Raw genomic sequence first — 20,885 nt, 5'->3', positions numbered from 1 at the left:
TTTATGTAAGAAAAAATTACTATTATTTTCCTTTCAAGAGGAAATAATCCTTTTCCAATTTATAAGATAAGGATATAGTTCTTAGAAGATAAAGGATTCAAAGGAACACCAATAGTATACAGAATCTGACAGTGCTGCTGTCATTAATTCTTTTTTCCTAAATCTCCAATTTTTCCCTCTCTACTAATGCTTCCCACGGACAGACAAGATACGCTATTACTTCTCCCAACCTGAAAAACAGAACACTTTTACTTCATATCTTCCTCCAGCTACTGTCCCATTTCTCTGCTCTCCTTTGGCACAAAACTTCTTGAGAGAGTTGTCTACACTTGCATTCTTTCTTAAACACACTCTGATCAGGTTCCTGTCTCATCATTCCACCACAACTGCTCTCAGGGTCACCAAAGACCAGCTTGTTGCTAAATTCAATAACCTCAGTCTTCATCTTACATCACGGATCAGGAGCATTTTAAACAGCTGATCATCCCCTCTTTCTTTGAACACTTTGCTCACTTGTACCGCAGTCTCCTAGTTTTCCTTCAACTCCAAGACCAGACTTTCTCAGTCTCCTTCGCTGGTTCCTTCGCTACTCCTTGCCTCTTAATGTTGGAGGCCCGAGGGCTCAGTCCTAGGACCTCTTCTCTTGCTGTAATCCCTCCCTTGGTGATCTCACCCCATCTCATGATTTTAAATTTCATGTCCGCACCAAAGATGCCCAATTGATGTCTCTAGTCTGGACCTCTCTCCTAAACTCCAGATACATATATCCAACTGTCTGCTTGACATCTTTATTTCAAGGTCCAGTAGATATCTTACGCTTAATATGTCCCAAACTGAACACCTATCTTCCTCTCAGAGTCTGCTCCACGCATACTCCTCCCCATCTCAGTGAATGGCAACTTCATCCTTCTGCTAATAGTTGGAGTCATCTCTGATTTCTCCTTTTTTTCATTCTCACACTGCACTCCCAAATTCTGTTGACTCTTCCTTCAAAATATATCCAGAATCCAACCACTTCTCTCCACTTTCATTGCTGTCCCCTTGGTTCGAGTCCCCACCACCACTCACCCAGATCACTACACCTCTCACCTAACTGGCCTCTGTGCTTCTACTCCTGCTCTCCCACAGTCTATCTTCAACCTAGCATTCAGAGTGATCCTTTTAAAACATGCAGGAGATCAGCTCATGCCTTTGCTCAAAATTCTCCAACAGCTCCCATCTTAAGAGTAAAAAGCCACAAACGTCACCCTCTACTCTCCCTAACACTCATCCTGCTTTGGCCATACTGGCCACCTGCCAGGCCGACGCCTGACTCACAGCCTTCTATTCCTTCTGCTTCTCATGCTCTCCCACTGAGATCCACCTAACTCACGTCTTCACTCCTTACACGTCTTTCTTCAAATGTTATTTGCTCAGTGAGGTCTTTTCCGACCACCCTACTTAAAATGAAAACACCCATCTCCAGCATTATTCCCCTTTTTGGATTTATTTTAATCTACAGCACATACCATCTTTTCAGATACTATACAATTTATTCAATTATTTTACTTATTGTCTGTCTCCCCAAGTTGGATGTAAGCTCCATGAAGCAGGGGTTTTTGTTTTTGCTTTTTCCACTGCTACACCTCTGGACACAAATATTTGTTGGATAGTCATGTAATTTTCTAGGTACTTGGGTTTTAGCAATAAAAAAGACAGACCAGGTCTCTGACCTCAAACGGTTTACATTCTCTTGTTGGGGGGAAGGCAATAAACAAGTCAGCTAGCAGATAAATTATTTCAGATTTTGCTAAGAGTCTTGAATGAAATAAACAGGGGATATGATAAAAGAATAATGGAGAAAGGAGAGCGACTTTAGAGTGGTCAGGGAGGGCTAACTCATCATTAGCATGTAAACGCCATGAGTATATGGACCTTGTCTGTCCTGTTCATAGCGGTGATGGGATTTTCCAGGGGAGGGGTGAAGGTTCTCAATTTGGAGCCTGTTGAGAAATAGGACCTAGGAGACAGAAAAGTGGAGATTAAAAAAATCTTTATTACTAATAAAATGAGCTAATATCCCTAAATGAGAAATACTTATACTCAGCTAGTCAGTGGCACATTTGGACAACCATAGGCTTCCCCACAGGGACAGAGCCTGCCCCTGTTAGCTTATTTCAGCAAGGAGAGCAGACTAGCATTTTCACTCTCTGCAGGCAGGCAGGCAGACAGGCAGACAGGCAGACAGGCAGACAGGCAGACAGGGCATCAGAGAGAAAAGTCAAATGGCACTGAATCTAGCATATTCAGTTCCTACTTCCAAATCCAACAATCAGCTAAGTCATTCCTCCAACCAGGGGAAGAGTGAGTGAGATGATAGGGTGAAGCTGGAAATGGCATTTTAAAAGTCTCTCCTCGTGGAAACATAGGAATACAATATAAGTGTTTCCTGCTACCATGCTGTGGCAGCATGAAAACTCAGATTTCCTGCTGAGGGGAGCGTAGTAGACTGATGAGCCCAGCTGCAGTCCTTCTGCATCTGCCACAGCATATGTGAGAAGCCACGCCTCCCAGAGGCAGGTGCAATACTAACTCAAGCTCTTTCCTGAAGGAGGTGGGACTTTTCCGTGTGCAACTTTGGCTTGAGGACACTCATCAGCTTAGCCAAAAACTTTCTTAGAAATACTCTGCAGAGTGAGACTCTTTCTACCCAATGCTCCTTCCTTCCTCCTCTCCTTTCACTAGTAGCAGATCTATATCAAGTCTGCAGGCTCCACATTCTCCTTTAACCTTTACTCCACATATGCATTTCCCCCAAATAAATCTCTTATGTGCCTAATTCTATCCAGGTGTCTGCTTCTTGGAGGACCAAATGAACACATGCGTTGTATCCTGAGCACCTAGAACAGGTCCTAAGATGCAAAGTGCTCAATAACTATTTGTTAAATGAGTTATGGCATGAAGGGGATGACATTTGAACTAAGATCTGAAGAATAAGAAGGAACCAGCCATGCAAAAAACCAGGGAAAGAGTTTTTCAGGCAAAGGAGACACCAAGTGCCAAGGCACCAAAGAGGGAAAGATCTTGTCTTATTGAAGAGTGAAGGCCAGTGGGTCGAAGCACAGGAGAAGGGGAGTGGGATACAAGGTGAGGCAAGAGAAGCGGAGGGGGCCAAATGCCATAGGATCCGACAGGTCATGCTAAGGAGCTGAGGTTTTAGTCAATGAACAATAGGACACCACTGAGGGATTTTGAACAGGTGAATGACATGATTTATGTTTTAAGAAGGTCACTCTGCTTTCTGAAGAGTAGATTCAAAAGAGACATGAGTAAAACAGGACCAGTGAAATAGCCTAGACAAGAGATGATGATAGCTTGGATTCGAGGACTGAAGAGAGTTGGAAAGAAGAGAATAATAAATTCACGATTATTGGGAGCAGAACCAACTATAGCTTGCTGAGACTGTATGAGGAGAAGGAGTCATCAAGGATGACACTAAGGTTTTTGGCTTGGGCAACTGGGTGGCTATTGATGACGTTTGCTCTGGGAGCGGGCGCAGATTCGTGGAGGCAAAGTGTCTATTAGGCAGCCTAGTAGAGATCTCAATTAGGCAATGAGACACGTAAGTCTGAAACTCAGGGAAGAGATGTTAGCTACAGATATAGACTTGTCAGTCAGCATGTATATATGCTCTTTAGAGCCATGCGACTGGATAAGATCATCTCCGGAAAGAAGGTTGACAGGGAGAAGAGGGCTCAGAATTAACCCTGCAGCTCTACAATATTTAAAGGTTGGGTGAAGGAGGCAGCAAATAACCTGAGAAAGAGCGTCCAGTGAGGCAAGACGAAACCCAGGAAGATTGTGGCCTCATGGAAGCCAATTAGGGGAAAGTGCTTCAAATCGCTCAACTGTACTGAACGCTGCTGAGGCGGCCAATAAGCACGGGACACAGAAATGGAACTGGTCCCAGCCAAGTGGAGGTTGTTGGTGACTTTGACAAGAGAATTGTCTCAGAATGGTACAGACAAAGGCTAGACTGGATTGAGGAGTAAGGGAGGGAGTGGGAATAACATGCAAAATATCTTTTGAGATGTTTTGCTGTCAAGGGAAGTAAATAAAGGAGGCATCGCCGGAAGGAGATGCACTGTCAAGGGACAGTTTTTAAAGTCTGTGTTCCTAGAGCAGGTATGTGTCCAGTGAGGAGGAGCTCTATCTCTTCTCTCACTTGCATAAAAGCTATCCTAAAAGATTATAAATTCTAGAATTCACCTCACAAATGCCTTTTAATTGATTTAGGAGGCTATTTTTCATTTTCAAGTGGAAAAAAAAAAGTCCTTTTGAAGCTGGGTACTTGTAAGTTACTGTAAATAGTCAATAAGATTACCTTTTGACCTTGTTATGAAAAGAAGTTAATCTTGTCAATTTGCTGTTTTCTTGTTTAACTTGAGGGGTAACTCAAGGGTCACAAGGGTTTATGAAATTGTTTTATAGAAGAAAAAGAATGCCTTCAAAGATTACTGATAACCAGCCCCCAGCTGCCCAGGGACTTATGGGGGGGTATGTGAAAGAAACACAGATTACCCCTTTGTTTCTCCAAAACTCCTCCTGCCACATCCCTTAGCTCTATCAAAGCCCCTGCCTTCTTCTCTTGTTAAGGCAGATTTGAGAGAACCTGTGCTCCTCCCTTCTCGTCTTGGCCAATTCGAATACACCTATCTCCATCTCTAAGCACTGATGTCTCAGTGTTTAGCTTACCGGGAATTGGGCACACAAATTTGAGATTGAGAGGTTCAGTATTATTTTCCCTTATAAAATAAAATCTGCCCCAAGTACACCTTTATCTTCAGTCTTACATTTCAGTTTGTTCTATGGTCTCCTCCTTTATCTGTTACTAGTACTACAAAGTATTTTTGCTCCCTTCCAGGTAATTCTAAGAACTAATTTGCCTTAGACCCTGATGCTTGGTAGCTCCCAAAGGAGGCAGACAGATTACTTTGCATGATCCAAGGGGGAGAACGTAATGCTCAAATGGAAGAAACTGAGCAAAACAATGAAAATACGGACTGAGTATTATAAACAACTCTGAGACACTGTTATTTATGACTTTGTGGGAAAGCTTCTCCTAAGGGAAGTAGTAGAAACTCCAGCACTTACATAGGTTAAAACACAACTGCAAAAGGCACTAAAAAAACATATTAGGGGGATTCATCCTATAAAAGACCCTGGGAAGTACAGTTATGGCCAAAGAGGCCTCATTTCTAATTTTTTTGATTCTAAAAAATTCATATATTTGCAGAAACTGCACTTTAGAGTTGAAGAAAGGGAGTGGCGTTCCCATGCAAATGGTAAAAACATCCATGTATTTTTAGTCTTAAAAAAGCAAGACAGCTTTAAAAATGAACTTTATGTCAGAAAATCCAAAAGTCATAAGTCATAAAAGGTTAAAGCTAGACAGGACATGGAATTTGTGGTGAAGAAAATACTGCGGCATAATCTTCACAATATCACTGCTTAGCACATAAATATACAATCAGTACTTTGCCTTACATTTTTTGAATACCCACTATGTGCTAAATATCATATCCTGATAACATATAGAGTTATTTGGGTGATAGAGAAAGGATTCAGGGGAAGCAAGATTCCTAATCGTTTTCCTATTTGACTTGTGGCAGGCCATTTAACTTTAATGATTTCACCTTCTCCAACCACAAAACGGGAAGGATATTTCTTATCATATTTGAATATTGTTATGGATTGAGTGTTTGTGTCCCCTTTCCAAATCATATGTTGAACCAACCCCCCTCCCTAATGTGATGGTATCAGGAGGTGGGCCTTTGGGAGGTAATTAGCATTAGATGAGGTCATAAGGGTGGAGCCCTCATGAATGAGATCAGTGCCCTTAAAAGAGTTGCTACAGAGCTTGTTTCCTATCTCTGCTCTCAGTCATGGGAGAAGTCGGTAGTCTGCAACCCAAAAGAGGACAGTCACCAGACCTGACCATGCTGGCACCCTGATCTTGGACTTCAGTTTTCAGAACTGAGAAATTTCCATTGTTTATAAGCCACCCAGTCTATGGTATTCTGTTATAGCAGCCCAAACCGCCTAAGACAAATACTAAATGATTCAACATGACTTGTAAAAGTGAACGTACTACATCAAAAGCACAAGGGACAAAAGAAAAAACAGACAAATTGGACTACAATCAAATTAAAAATTTTTGTGCTGCAAATGGTACCATCAAGAAAGCGAACGGACAACCCACAGAATGGGAAAATTATTTGGAAATAATTATTGGCAAATATCTGATAAGGGACTGGTACCTGGAATATAAAAAGAAAACTTACAACTCAACAATAAAAAGACAAGCCGATTAAAAAAGGAACAAAGAATTTGAATAGATATTTGTCCAAAGAAGATACACAAGTGGCTAATAAACACATGAAAAGATAGATACTCAACATTGTTGGGGGCCGGCCCGGTGGTGCAGCGGTTAAGTTCGCACGTTCTGCTTCAGCGGGCTGGGGTTCACCAGCTCGGATCCCGGGTGTGGACATGGCACCGCTTGGCAAGCCATGCTGTGGCAGGCGTCCCACATATAAAGTAGAGGAAGATGGGCATGGATGTTAGCGCAGAGCCAGTCTTCCTCAGCAAAAAGAGGAGGATTGGCAGCAGTTAGCTCAAGGCTAATCTTCCTCAAAAACAAAAACAAACCATTGTTAAACCCTCAGAGAAATGAAAACACAAAACCACAATGAGGGACCACTTCACATCTACTAGTGTGGCTATAATAAAAAAGACAATAACAAGTGCTGGTGAGGCTGTGGAGAAACTACAATGCTCATACACTGCTGGTGGGATGGAACATGATGTAGCTGCTTTGGAAAACAATTTGCCAGTTGCTCAAAAAGTTAAACATACAACCCAGCCATTCTGCTCCTGGGTATCTACCCAAGAGAAACTAAAACACACATCCACACAAAAACTTACATATGAATGTTTATAGTACCATTATTCATAACAGCCAAATGATGGAAACAACCCAAATGTCCACTACCTGTTGAATGGATAAACAAAATGTGGCATATCCATACAGTGGCATATTATTTGGCATTAAAGAAACGGAGTACTGATACAAGCTACAACATGGATAAACCTTGAAGACACGTTAAGTGAAAGCAGCTACACACAAAAAGCCAAAGAGGGTAGGATTCCGTTGATGGAATTTACCAATTTAACAATGTCCAGAATAGGCAAATCCATAGAGACATAAAGTAGATTAGTGGTAGCCCAGAGGGAAGGGAGGGGAGAATGGGGAGTGACTGTTAATAGATAGGGGGTTTCTTTTCAGGGTGATGAAACATTCTGGAATTAGTCATGATAATTGAATGACTCTGTGCACTTTAAATGGATGAATTGTATAATATGTGAATTATATGGCAACCAGGATGTTCAAAAAAAGAAGTGAACATATTAACGTCAATGTCACCAGGAGTCCAAATTCTGGCTTAGACAGAATTTCTTTCCTGGAGAGCAGATAATATGCAAAGCCAGCAGTGGTCTAATTTTACTCACAAATTCCTGACATATCTAGCTGCCAGGTTCCTATTTTAAGCAAGTACCACCCCCCCCCCCCCAAAATTAACTTTTACTTCTGGAATGCAGTCTTTAGGGTTATGGTTTAGTAAACCATCCAATACAGTATATTCTTTGTACGTGGCAAAATCTGGAATTTCATGATACTGTCACATTGACTGCTCAACTCAGATTTGTGTATTATAAAATACTTGGGTTCTTCAGAGAACAGATTGGTGGTTGCCAGAGGCGATGCCGGGGTGGGTGAAGGTGGTCAAAGGGTACAAACTCCCAGTTATAAACAAGTCCTGGGGATGTAATGTAGTTAATAATACAATACTGTATATTTGAAAGTTACTAAGAGAGTAATTGTTAAAAATTCTCATCACAAGAAAAAAAAACCATGGTGATGGATGTTAACTAAACTTATTGTGGTAATCATTTCACAATATATACATATATCAAATCATGTTGTACATCAAAACCTAATACGATGTTATATGTTAATTATATCACAATTTAAAAAATTTTGTATTCTTGTCCAGCTGAGGATGGTTTCTTTTCACTGACTCCAAGAGTCTTCCCTGTATACGTGTACGCACTTCTAAGTTTTCTCGGTCTCTCACCCGTTTATACTTTCAAATTTTACCTTTGGAACACCTTGGAATACACTTACAAAAATAAATCGGAAATTCTCTCTAAAATGCCAAAGTAAAACGAAGTGAAGTCTACTTGTGTTAGAGTTTTCTTCCAAATGGGCTTCCTTTGCGGAGGTGGAAGCGTGTTGACAGAGGTTTTCCAGAATGTGAGCGGTCCGGCTGTTAGAGAACGCCCAGAAACCAGACGTTTTCCGTTTTCTTTTACTTTGCTTCGGCGGCATCGCGGAGAGTCGAGGCGTTGGAGGGTCGCTAAAAAGCAAGCGCCGGGGAACGACGGGGCGCCGCGGGGCCCGGCGTGCGCAGGCATCCCTTCCCGGCCGAGCTCCCGCCAGGGCCGCCGCGGGAGCCTACCTGGGCCCGGCCCGCAGCGCCCGCCGCGCCCGCCACCCCCGCGCCGTCGCCATGGCACCGCGCCGCCCCGCCCCCCGCGCGCCTCCCTCCCGCCCGCCGCCCCGCTCGCCCCTCCCCCCGCGCGCGCTGCTGCGGGGAGGGGGTGGGGCGGGGGCGGGAGGAGACGCAGGCGAGAGGAAATCGGCGGCGCGACGCACGCGCCCCATTGGCTGCCTCGTCCTGGGGCCAGAAGCCCCGCCTCTCCGGCAGGGGTCACGTGACCCCTTTCAAAGATGGCCGCTCTGTTGTTTTGATGAATAATACTTCGTGGGGCGAGGGGGTGAGACTAGGGGTGGAAGGGTAGGAGGATTTACTCTTCCAGCCGGAGCATCGCGAGTCCCGTCCTCCCCCTCCCCACTGCCCGGGCTCCGGCGTGGAGGCGGGGCGTGGCCGGCCTGCTTTGGGAGGGGAGGGGCTTCCCTCTTCAGAGCTGGGTTCTGCCTGGGCGGCTCTGGGGTCGTCTTCCCTCGGGGCATCCACTCTGCAGTCGAACAGTTCCCGCCAGGGGCACAGGGTAGGACGGAGAGCAGGATCTGCTGGAGGAAGCGCAGCTGCCGCGCTACCGCCACGAAGACACAGCAGGCTCGGGGCACGAGACGAGCTGGCGCCCGAGCTCCCTAGTCTGAGTGACCTGGGAAGCAGAGGGTAGTAAGTGGCGCCTTAAGATAACCCCACAACAGCAGCAGTGGTGGCCAAAGGAGGCTACGCAGGGCACAAGCAGCTGTAAGAGTCTCTGGGGCGACTGGAGTGACCGACGCCAAGGCAGTTCAGTGCCCCTCGTGTTCTTATTTTTTAACCTCTGACTATGCAATTCTGAAACCTCCCCCATTCGGGGGACCAGACAGCCCGATAGACACCTTCCACTCTCCTGTCGCCCTGGTCTCGAGAACAGAAGGATCTCTCCCTAACGCCTTTCACCATTAAGAGGAAAGCAATGGAGGAGCTGAGCGCTGATGAGGTGAGGAGGTGGGGGACACCTTGGGAGATTAGTTGCAACTCTTTGGCGCTTTGGACGGGGATGATATTGCGCCAGTGCTGCCTGGCCTTCGGGCTTGGGGAAGGAATGGAGATGACATTTTCCAAGAATAAAATGAGTCCCTGGGAGGGTCTCCGGTTGTATTTTCCTGTGTTCCCTGGCCGCCTTTCTTCATTCTGAACTCCATTTGCTTCTCGAGTCTTCTTTTAGGGTCTGAAGAAGAGCAGAGCATATTGAGGCATTCATCCTTTTCTTCAGGGCATTGAGCAAGAAGGGCTAGATTTACATCAAGTTCGGTGTGTGTGTATGTGCGTGCGCGCGCCGTGCGCGCCTTACTGCAGAGATTTAAAGAATAATTTTGGATGGAATCAGAATGTATGGGTGTTTTTAAAGGAAGTATTTGAAATCCGAAGTACGTGTGGCCATTTCACTGTATAAGTTGATTAAACACACATTTGTGTTTGAGGGTGGCCTGCGCACAGATTCTTTGATATTTAACAAAATACATACCTTCTCGATAGCTTAGTGAATTCCAGTTCAATTCTAGTAATTTAACAGGCCACTAATGACTTCTGGTATACTTCTCTTTCATTCTGCTTTTGTCCCTTTCAGACTTGTGTTGGGCTATAGCAGACGCTGAACAGGAAGCAAATGGAAGCAAATGATTTTGTAAACTCCCTCCACCCCATATCATTTGTGAAAGAAGTCTTAGAGATCCCCTTGATGTTTTAAAGATTGTTTAATAAGATTGTCATAAAAGCAGTGGCAATTAGGGTTCAAGGAATTTCCTGTGATTCTACTGGCTTTTCCCTTTTTACAAATTGGGAGCTTCCCTTTCAGGACCCCTGCTGGCCTCACGCTCTTCAGCCTACCTCCTCATTCCTTCCACGGTTCATAATAAAACTTCCCTGGTGTTAGGAACGTAGTCATCCGTCAGGTTGGTTGAACTATAGAATTTCCATGCTTCAGTTTTAGCTACAGAGTAGTCAATATGTTTACTTTGGGACTAAAATTCTCCAGGAATGGAGCAGGCAAGTGGTAGGTTAAGGGTCAGGTGGAAAAGGAAGCAAGTAATTTTGTTGGTTGTGATACTTGGCTGTTTGGAAAGTCAGGATTGCCCATTCTGTGTTACTGACTTTGTTTTCTTAAATACATCAGGAATGTAATCTTAAATTAGAAGAATATTGAGCAGTTTCTTTCATTCGGGTAGGAACTATCAAGAGATCCCCTCAGAGCCACTTTTTTTAATGCAGTTTTTAAAAGTGTCCCTCACCCCCCCTTTTCTTCTTTAATATTAGTTCTAATGGGTAATTTCTTTTAAGGCAAAGAGTTTATGTGTTTTAGTAGTCCTTTACTTCCAGAAATTCCTTTTTTTCTTGACGTTCTCTAAATTGTCCGTAGTTTACAGGTTTTTATGTACTTGGGTTTTCACCAAGAAATTGTTTTCAAACCAATAAAGCATACAGCCCAGTTAAAGATGCTGTATAACCTGAACTGTGGCTCTTCACTTTACCCAGTCCTTGGAGAAGGTGTAATTTTTTGTGGCCATATAAGGAGCAAATGTAATCATTGTGGAGGAGATTAAAAACATTTTTCAAGGTCAACAGAATATTAAATGTGAAAAATTAAATCCACTAAGATAAGATCAATATAAAATTATGTTCAACAAAGTAGTTGGCCTGAACACAAAGGGACAGTTCAATAACTGGTAATTTTACTCTCAGCAGGACCTAGAACAAATAATTTTTTGAGAAAAATCTCCTTAAGGTTTTTTTTTTAAAATCCGTTTTCTTTAATTCTGGGATTAGATGAGCAATTCTCAACAGAGACACTTCCAGAGCTTTTGCCTTTGTATATGGTAGGTGACGTTCATTTGGTTAGAAAGTAATACATTTATTTTACTGAAAATTCAAACGTACGCGTCAGGGTGAAAAAAAGCAAGACAAGATCTTGCGATCTAAATTAGGAAATTAGGAAAGGCAGAGTTTCGTATTTTAACAAAATGAAAATGTATGAGACTGTTAGTCCATGAAAAACAGAGGCTGATATGACCCAACCAATGGCTTTAGAAGATTTTACATTCTGGGCACTTTTTGGTCCCTGTCATAGATCACCTTGAATTCTTGTACTTTTCTGCTCTTGTGCTTTCTGAGCGCTTCTTTCGCTTCCTTGCTCTTTATATTCAGAGAGCACATTACGGTGAGTCCATTGCTCTGTGGAGCAGATCCATGACTAAATCCATTCTCTTCAGGAACCTGCATTCCAAGGCATCGTTATGTTTTTATATTAGTTATGTTTTTATATTATATTCATCACGTACCCTGCTCATGTTTTTCATATACCAAAATGATGGTGTGAGTAGGGCGTGTATTTTAAACTGTCTTTCAGCTGTGGTGATGAGATTGCATTGAAATGATTTGCCTTTTTTTTTCCTTTTTTCTTTTTTTGGCTAGGTCTTCTTTATGACCTAGTTCGTCTTCAGGATGGCTGGCTGGGATTGAGGGTGTGGTCAAGGTTTTAGAAGGGTGTTAAGTCTTCCCAAATGAAGAATGTGTGACCTTGGACTTTTTAGCAATGTTCTCTAACTAGAAAGGGACCCAGATTTATTAGCAGCCTTAGAAGCTTGCTCTGTGCCAACCACTTTAAAACCGTTGTCTCGTTTGATAGAATAGTGTGATCAAGCAGGTCCTTAAATTTTCCATATTTTGTGGGTGAGGCACCTGAGATTTAGGTTAACTAACGTGTCCATAGTGACCTGGCGTAGAAGTGGCAGAATTGGAATTGAAACCCAGGGTTCCTGATCTAAAAGCTCTTTTTACTACATTTTGCTACTTAACAACTGGCTGTAAATTCACCACAGCGTCTATATAAATATTCTACTAACATGCTTGATCTGCAGAGTTTTTTTGTAGCAGTGTTGTTTTTCGTGAATGCACTCATGATGCGAATCAAGTTTATAGTCTTTTTGGTACTAACGCTCATCACGCCCCTTCAAAATTGTTAGTCAACAAACATTTTTTAAAAACATGCTGTGTATCGCCAGCAATGGTTCAGGTAGGTTAGGAGAAAGACAGTCCTTTTTCTTTTCTTTTCTTTTCCTTCCTTTTTTTTGCTGAGGAAGGTCTTCCCTGAGCCGGCCTCTGCGGCAGTCTTCCTCTGTGTTGTATGTGGGTCACTGCCACAGCATGGCCACTGACGGATGGTGTAGGTCTGTACCCCCTGACAGTCCTTTTTCTTAAAGAAATTATAATTTAACTGAGAGAGAAGTGTTGAGATAGAGATAAGAGTCCCACAATTACCATACAGGGTGCTAAGTGCTATTGTGGACGTATGCACAAGACATTAAGAAAAACAAGAAGATGGGGCGGGCTTGGTGGCATAGTGGTTAAGTTTGTGTGCTCTGCTTCGGTGGCCTTGGGTTTGCAGGTTCACATCCCTGGCACGGACCTACACACTGCTCATCAAGCCACACTATGGCAGCATCCCACATAAAATAGAGGAAGATTGGCACAGATGTTCGCTCAGTGACAATCTTCCTCAAGCAAAAAGAGGAAGATTGGCAACAGATGTTAGCTCAGGACCAATCTTCCTCACAAAAAAAGAGAAAAGAAAAAAGAAAAACAAGAAGGGACCCCTGGTGGGGCAGTGTCTTAGTGAAGACTTTCGAGAGAAAGTGATGCTTATGCTGAGTTGCCAGGCGAAGGGCTCTTGGAACTGTCTGTGAGACTGAGAGCTCAGCAACCAGCTAGAAGTAGTGGGACTGGAGGCATGATTTTGCCTGGGGGAGTGGCTGCAGGTTGGCAGGCAGCAGATCTTGGAGGGTTTTCAGAAATGTTTAGGAGTCTGAACTTCCTCAATAGGACTGTGAGAGGCCTTTGAGGGACTTTAAGGGATTAGAAGGATTACTGGTGAGGGTGGAGAAGATGGATTGGAAGACGTGGCTGCAGGCCGGGAGACAGATTAGGAGGTGGTTGTTGCTATCTAGGAGCAAGGCAGTGGAGTCCAAAGTAAGGCTTTGGCAGGGGGAATGGAGGAGGGCAGACACCAGAAATATCGAGGGTCTCAGTTAACCCATTTCTAATGATGAGTTTGATGTGAAGGAGGTGGAGGCAGGGGAAGAGGAGAGAAAAAGATGACGCCTTGGTTTCTAGCTTGGGAGAAGGATGGGTTAGGGGAGGGATAAGTAATTCCAGAGAAGGAGCAGATTTTGGAGGGAGCAGATGAATTCGTTTGGATCATTGAAAGATGAGCCAACGTGGCGACCCCATCCCTGGCCTTTCTACTCTAACGTCTCCATCTCTTTGACCTTTTCTTTCTTTGTGACAGGCCTCAGAACCTAAGCTCACTTTTTTCCCAGTAGATAGTTGCTCCCACTCACTTTATAATCAGGACTTTTCCTCAAGCCTGGTAGGAGGGTGGGGTGTAGCCTCCCAGACCCCTTCTCCACTCCTTTTGTTCATTTTTAACCGACAGGCAGAGAATGATAATGACGTCAGCCGACATTTATTGAGCTCTTATTATGTGCTAAGTGCTTATCTTGCTCAGCAAGGTTGGTATTATTATCCTCATTTTACAGATATGGAAATTGAGGGTAATGGAAATTAGGTAACTTGCTGAAAGACACAACTAGGAAGTGGTAGAACCTGGATTCTAATCCAGAGTTCTTAATCCCTTTACTAAACTACCTCCAAAACAAATAACCTGAGCAAGTCGTGATGTTTACAGCATTTTTATTGTCCCCTTTGAGATGGAAACTAGAAGCCCTAGTTAGTGCTAAGAGTGGAGCTCATCAAATAGTCCTCATCTTGTGGGGAAGAAGACAGAAAGAGTCCTGACGAGGGGCCTTGGGTCTTCAGGCCTTCGCTTGGCGCATTTTCTCGCAAGGTACTTGTCGTGTGTCTAGGTGGAGCTGTCTTCCTGTACGCAGCTCATTCGGACATATTTACTGTTTTTGGCTGCATATCAGACGCCTGCTTGCATGGAGCTTCATTCTAGTAGGAGGAAACACGATAAACATATACACAAAAGATGTCATTTGGTGATAAATACTTTGAAGAAAAATAAAGTCCGTTAAAGGGATGGAGAGCATTGGGGTGTGTGCCGATTTAGGAGGTGGCTTTTCAATGGAAATTTAAAGAAAGACACGGAGCCATCTGGGAGGAGGAGTATTCCCGAGTACAGGGAACAGCAGGACCTAGAGGTGCATCCTCTTTTTTTTTTTTTTTTTTTTTGAGGAAGATCAGCCCTGAGCTAACTACTGCCACTCCTCCTCTTTTTGCTGAGAAAGCCTGGCCCTGAGCTAACATCTGTGCCCATCTTCCTCTACGTTATATGTGGGACGCTACCACAGCATGGTGTGCCAAGCGGTGCCATGTCTGCAGCCGGGATCCAAACCGGTGAACCCCGGGCGACTGAGAAGCGGAACATGCGCACTTAACCACTACGCCACTGGGCTGGCCCCTAGAGGTAAATCCTTGATCTGCTCCAGGAACAGAAAGGAGGCTGAGCGTGGTTGGAGCCTGCTAAGCAAGGGCATAGTGGCTGGAGATGAAGTCAGTCATTCTTACAACAAAAATTTACTGAGTTCTTAATAATTTGGTTTCAGTCAGTTCTGAGATAACTGCCACCCCATTTTTCCTTCACTTAAAAAAATTTTTTTTGGTGAGGAAGATTGGCTCTGAGCTGACATCTGTTGCCAATCTTTCTCTTTTTGCTTGAGGAAGATTGTTGCTAAGCTAACATCTATGCCTCACTTCTTCTATTTTCTATGTGCAACACTGTCTCAGCATGGCTTGATGAGCGGTGCATGGGTCTGCGCCCAGGATCTGAACCTGGGCCACCGAAGCAGAGCGCACAAACTTAACCACTACACCACCGGGCTGGCCCCTTCACATTTTAACATCTTTGAAATTGGGATGTTTCTTATAGTGGTGTAATCATTGTTGGCTAGGTGGCAGTTGTGTCACAGCTGTCATTTCCTGTTTATGTGCAAACCTGCTCATACCTGTTCATATTACCCCTTCAGTTGAGTGCAATGCCTGTTAAATTTAGTTGCCATTTTAAATACCTTCAAAAAATTACTCTTTGATCAGCAATGAAAGCAAATGTTACTTTGTATGCAGAGAGGAATGGAAACAGCAGTGGGGTGTCATTTGATAATAGTAATAAAAATATTTGTTGTTGGAGGAATGAACACAATTCCATATTTTATTGCAAAGCAACAACTAGGTGCATTAGGGAGCTTTAGAAATGCAGAAATCCACAAGTCTGTGAAGCTGTGTCACATTTTGAAATTGAACATACAGTTAGAAGGATTGCCGTTCACACCCAGGCAATGCAACTGAAGGTCAGAGACATTCCACATTCTCAAAAAGAAATTTTAAAGCAGAGAGGCTGGCGTAACTGATTATTACTCTGTCTTGGCCTATTATTAAAGCATTTTGTCGTGGTTTTATAGGCAGTATGGTTTTTTCCTTGGTGGTGCAAAAAATAGTGGTGCAGCTTACAATCAGTGACATCTTATATTTGATGACATGCTGTATATGCCCGGCTTTGTTCTAGACCATGAGGATATACCAGTGGACAAAACAGGCAGAAATTCCTGCCTTCATGGGGCTTACATTCTGATTTATCTTTTAAGAGAATCATTGTGGCTGCTGTGGAGAGAATAGATAGAGGGGGAAAGAGTGAAAGCAGATGGAAAGGTTAGGAGGCCATCACAAAAGTCTAGGACCAGGGCTGGTGGTGGAGGAGGTGAGAAAGGGTCACGTAGTGGATAGTCAGATATTTTGTGAGTAGAGCCAATAGGATTGGGTGATGAGGTGGATATGGGGTGTGAAAGAGTGGAGTTGAGAATGGCTTTATGAATCAGGATATCACTGAGCAGACCATTGTAACAGAGAGACATGTAACAGAGCCAGGGATACACCGCTTACACTAGGTAGATGTTTGTTTCTCTCTGAGTAGAAGTCTGAATAGGAGGCTGGGCTGCTGTGGCAGCTCTATGCTCATTATGGGCCCAGGCACCTCTGTCTTATTGTACCAGTTTTCCTAATATACGGCTTCCATCTTTTGGTCCATGTATGTCTGCCTTCTAGCCAGAGGGAAGAGAGGAGAAGGGAAGGAAAAGTCATGCTCCTTCTCTTTAATGGCACAGCTTGGAAGTTGCAGGATCATCTCTGCTCACCTCCCGCTGGCCGGAACCTAAGTCGCGCGGCCACAGTCACTCGCCAGGAAGCTGAGAAATACAGTTTTATGGGGTAGCCGTATGTTTAGCTAAAAGTTGTTTTATGTTAGAAGGGGAGAACAATCTAGGCCTTTCTTTCCAAACACTTCTTCCCAAGTCTAAAACACATTCTGCACCTTCCGAAGGAGACAACCCCTAATCAACTTCAGAGTTCAGAATCTCTGGGCGAGACCCAGTCCAGGAAACTTTAGATTAAAATACAGGTTATCTGCTGCCCCCTCCCCCGTGTACCATGGTGAAGTAGGATAGGATAATGGCAAGAAAAACTCCCGTTTCGAAAAGGGAAGAACGGAAGTACAGACCCCTCACAGGTCCATAGCCATTGTCAGCTCCTGCCAGGCCCACAGTGTTTGCGGACTCCTGCCAGGCAGTAGTGGGAGTTCTGACTTAGCCCGCTTAGCAGCTCTCAGTCTGCAGTCTTGGAGGAACTCTCCTGTCCCTTGCCCTCTGTGGCCTCTGACTTTACCCTCTGGGTAGTTTTGCTGTGTCTCTTTTCCTCTGGTGCCAGATCTGAAGTGGATATTGGAAAATATCCCCCTTCTGGGGCTAAACAGCTTCTCCAGCTTGTTTCCTGCTGCATACTGAAGGAGTTGACTTTTTCACCCCTCCTTAGCCCTCAAATTACCAGCCTCTGAGTAAACTTAGCCTGGAGACCATGGACGTGCCTTAGGCACATCTCTCTTCCCTTTTATCTCTGCAAGCACATCAGCAAGCTCTAGCTTGAGTCTGTCTCATTCTTGTGGGACTTCTTGCTTAAAGTGGCAAGAAGCCAGTAAGCACCCAGATTCTGAACTGTTCAACCAGTTCCCCTAGAATTACAAGCCGCGTTGGCATGCAGGCTGTTTTCTATGGTGTCACAGGTTTTACCAAATGTTTTATTGCAGCCCAGCAAGGGTTACCAGACTTCCATCCTGCAGTATCTGTGCTCCTGCTGACCCCTAAGCCATTGCCATATATTTATGTTCTATTGAGGTTGATTACTTCCTGGTTCCAAATATGTGAGTTAGGATATTGGTTTGGCTGCTGCAGCAGAGATCTAACAGAATAGTGGCTTGATAAGATAGAAGCTTATTTTTCTTTTAAGTAAAAATCTGGATAGGTGGTTGAGAGCTGGTTTAGTAACTGCATGGTTACTAGGGAGGCATGCTCATTCTGTCTTGTGCTCTATCATCTGCAGTATGAGGCATCTAGCTTGTAGTCTAAGATGGCTGCCCCAGCTCCTTTGTGCGCATCTGCATTCCAGTCCTTAGGAGGAGACTAAAGGGGAAGCAGAGGGCATGTTCCTCTCCCTTAAGGACATGATCAGAAAGTGTCACACATCACTGCTTACATCTCCTTGGCCAGGACTTAGTCACACGGCCACAAGCAAATGCAAGGGTGGCTGAATGTATATTAGGAGGCAACTGGCTGGCTCTGCCACAGTGATAGCAAGAGCTTTAGCCTAAGCAGCTTGAAAAATGGAGTTGTCATGAGCCAACCCTGATGGCCTAGTGGTTAAAGTTTGGCATGCTCCACAGATGTTAGCTCAGGGTGAATCTTTCTCAGCCGAAAAAAAAAAGGAGTTGTTGTATACTGAGGTGGGGAAAGTTGAAAGAGAAGATTTGGAGGGAGAAATTACCTGTTTCAATCACATTGTAATTAGATTGCTTACTGTTTATCCACATGGGGATGTTAAGTAGGTTGTTGGATATATGTTGGGTTTGCAGTTCCTGAAGGAGGCTGAGCCTCCAGCCACTCCAGCGTTTAGAGGCAGGGAGATAGATAAAGAGGACCCAGAGGAGGCTGTGAAGGACAGCCGCCTAGGTAGGAGGAAAGTCAAGAGAGCGTGCTGGCACCCAGCAGAAAGTGTTTCATGACGGAGGGGAGTGTTCACCTCTGTTGAATGTCAATAAAGTAAATTAGGAGAGGACCAAGATTTGACAATGGGATTTGGCACCGTGAGGTCCCTGGTGACCTTGACAAGCCCGATTTCGTTGCTGACTGGAAGATGTTCAAGAGAGAATGGGAGGAGAGAGTAGATAGCTCAGGAGTGAGGCGTGGGCTCCAGGGAGGCCCCAGGGAGACATCCGAAGATGGTGAAGCCATGGGTTTAAGAAGTGAGAAGAGAATATTTGGTGAGCATATCCTTTTAAATTTTATGTTTTACCATTCTCTATTATAATCACCAATTCCTTTATTCAGTCAGTAAATATTTATTCAGTGTTTACTCTGTTCCTCTCTTTCCCCAGGTAGGAAATGAAGGAGTAGAGATGGATTCATATATTATTCCTAGCAGGGTGTTTGGGGCCTGAAGAGTTCCAAATAGAAATTTTGAAACATAACCTGGAGAACCTTGGATCATATTATACTTAATTTTTAGAATTTTTTTAAAAAAAAGACAAAAACAAAACTGAGTGGCAAGTATGTACGTGGTAAAAGATCTGAATATTTTAAATTCTGTTTAATTTCAACAAATGTATGTGAGATGCTTATTCTCTGCTGAGTATTGAGGGATACCCATGGGGAGACACCATCTCGAATGTGAGTAAGACCTGGTCTCTACCTTCGGTGAGTTCATACTCCAGTGGGGAGATGGGAGCATAGCCAGCTAGAGTTCAAGCGCTAAAATAGATGCTTAAGTAAAGGGAGCACAGTTGATGGAGCAGTTAATTTTGACTGGGGAGATCTGGGAAAGACTCTGGGAGGATTTGAGTTAGTCCTTAAAGATGATCGGGATTGTGACATTGAGAAAACTCTGTGGTGAGGATAAGTGTTTCAGTTGTTTCTCACTCTGGGTAAACTGTATTATATTCATTCTTTTCAAATTGATTGTAAAAATAATAGAACCATTGGGGGCTGGCCCCATGGCCGAGCGGTTAAGTTCGTGTGCTCCGCTGCAGGCGGCAGCCCAGTGTTTCGTTGGTTCGGATCCTGGGCGCAGACATGGCACTGCTCATCAGACCACGCTGAGGTGGCGTCCCACATGCCACAACTAGAAGGATCCACAACGAAGAATATACAACTATGTACCGGGGGACTTTGGGGAGAAAAAGGAAAAAAATAAAATCTTAAAAAAAATAAAATAAAATAATAGAACCATTGAGGAGGAACTGAAGATGGTGAAAAATCTCTGATTTTGGTGGGTGCTGGCTGATCTGAAAGGTTTTGAGATGTGATTATCAGGCACAGCCAAATGTGCAACCCCAGGCTCTCGTAAACCACTAAGAAGGAGGAGGAGTTGGGGAGAAGCAGAAAGAACAGAAAAGGTGTTTCATTAAAATGTCTATCTTGATACTAATCACACTACATTGGAGTTGTCTGTTTGCTTGGTTTACTTCCTCCTGCTGCACCAGCTCCTGATGATTCGTTCACAGGTTTTTATCCAACTCTTAGCCCAGGGCCTGGCACTGAGCGGCCCACCGTCAGTATTTGTTGAATGCACGAATTGAATACAGTGTGTCTTTTTGTGACTCCCAGTTCTTGGATTGCCATAGTTTTTTTGCTGTTGCTACATTAAATTGCATTAGTTAGGTTAAAGGAGGTATGTGAAAGAAACCTTATTGTCAGAGTTGTAATTCAGAGTCAGATAGACCTGCGGGTTTTTTGGACCAACCAGTTAGAAGACCCTGGGCCAGGTACTTCACCTTTCTGAGCCTCAGTCTCCTCACTTGTAAAATGGGCGTATGAATGCCTGGCTCATGGCATTGTCCTTTAGATGAATGGCAGTGACACCTGCAGTGCCTAGTGCAGTGCCCTGGCAGAGTAGAAGCCTGGGACATGTTAGTCTTCTTTTCTGGAGTAAGATTGAATTGTACATAATTAGAATTTTAGTTGGTGTCCATACAACATCTGACAAACTCTTTGTATGTAGTAATGCCAAGAGCATAAAAGGCTCTTTCTGGTTAAGGTAGCAGACAGGCCCTGGCTTGTGTGAAATGTTGGGTTGGAATTCTTTCCCTCTACCCCTAATACTTCCTAAAGTCTCTCCCACCCCAGGCCTTTTGTATGAAGCTGCACTGTTATCACTTGTCAGGCCTCCTCCTCCCTTTTTCTAAAACCTGGAGTCATCAGGTGGCCCGAATGA

The 20,885-nt window shown here is 43.9% G+C and overlaps 1 protein-coding gene across 3 annotated transcripts in view; it reads left to right on the top strand.

The window, feature by feature from the left end:
• Positions 1-8,808: 8,808 nt before the first annotated feature.
• UBE4B (ubiquitination factor E4B) overlaps positions 8,809-20,885 on the top strand; it is a 122,702-nt gene continuing 110,625 nt past the window's right edge. For 2 of the 3 annotated variants that reach the window (XM_044769649.2, XM_070511134.1), the window contains exon 1: positions 8,820-9,558. In XM_044769649.2, coding sequence (XP_044625584.1) covers positions 9,535-9,558 — 24 coding nt within the window. In that variant the 5' untranslated portion in view covers positions 8,820-9,534. Of the gene's footprint in view, positions 9,559-20,885 lie in introns of all 3 variants that reach the window. The other variant, XM_014849839.3, reaches the window with a different exon arrangement.

Source organism: Equus asinus, chromosome 5 (assembly GCF_041296235.1).
Source record: "Equus asinus isolate D_3611 breed Donkey chromosome 5, EquAss-T2T_v2, whole genome shotgun sequence".
In the NCBI taxonomy this organism is placed as follows: domain Eukaryota; kingdom Metazoa; phylum Chordata; class Mammalia; order Perissodactyla; family Equidae; genus Equus; species Equus asinus.
The sequence above is the reverse complement of the archived record's forward strand: the minus strand, read 5'-3'. Positions and strand labels throughout refer to the sequence as shown.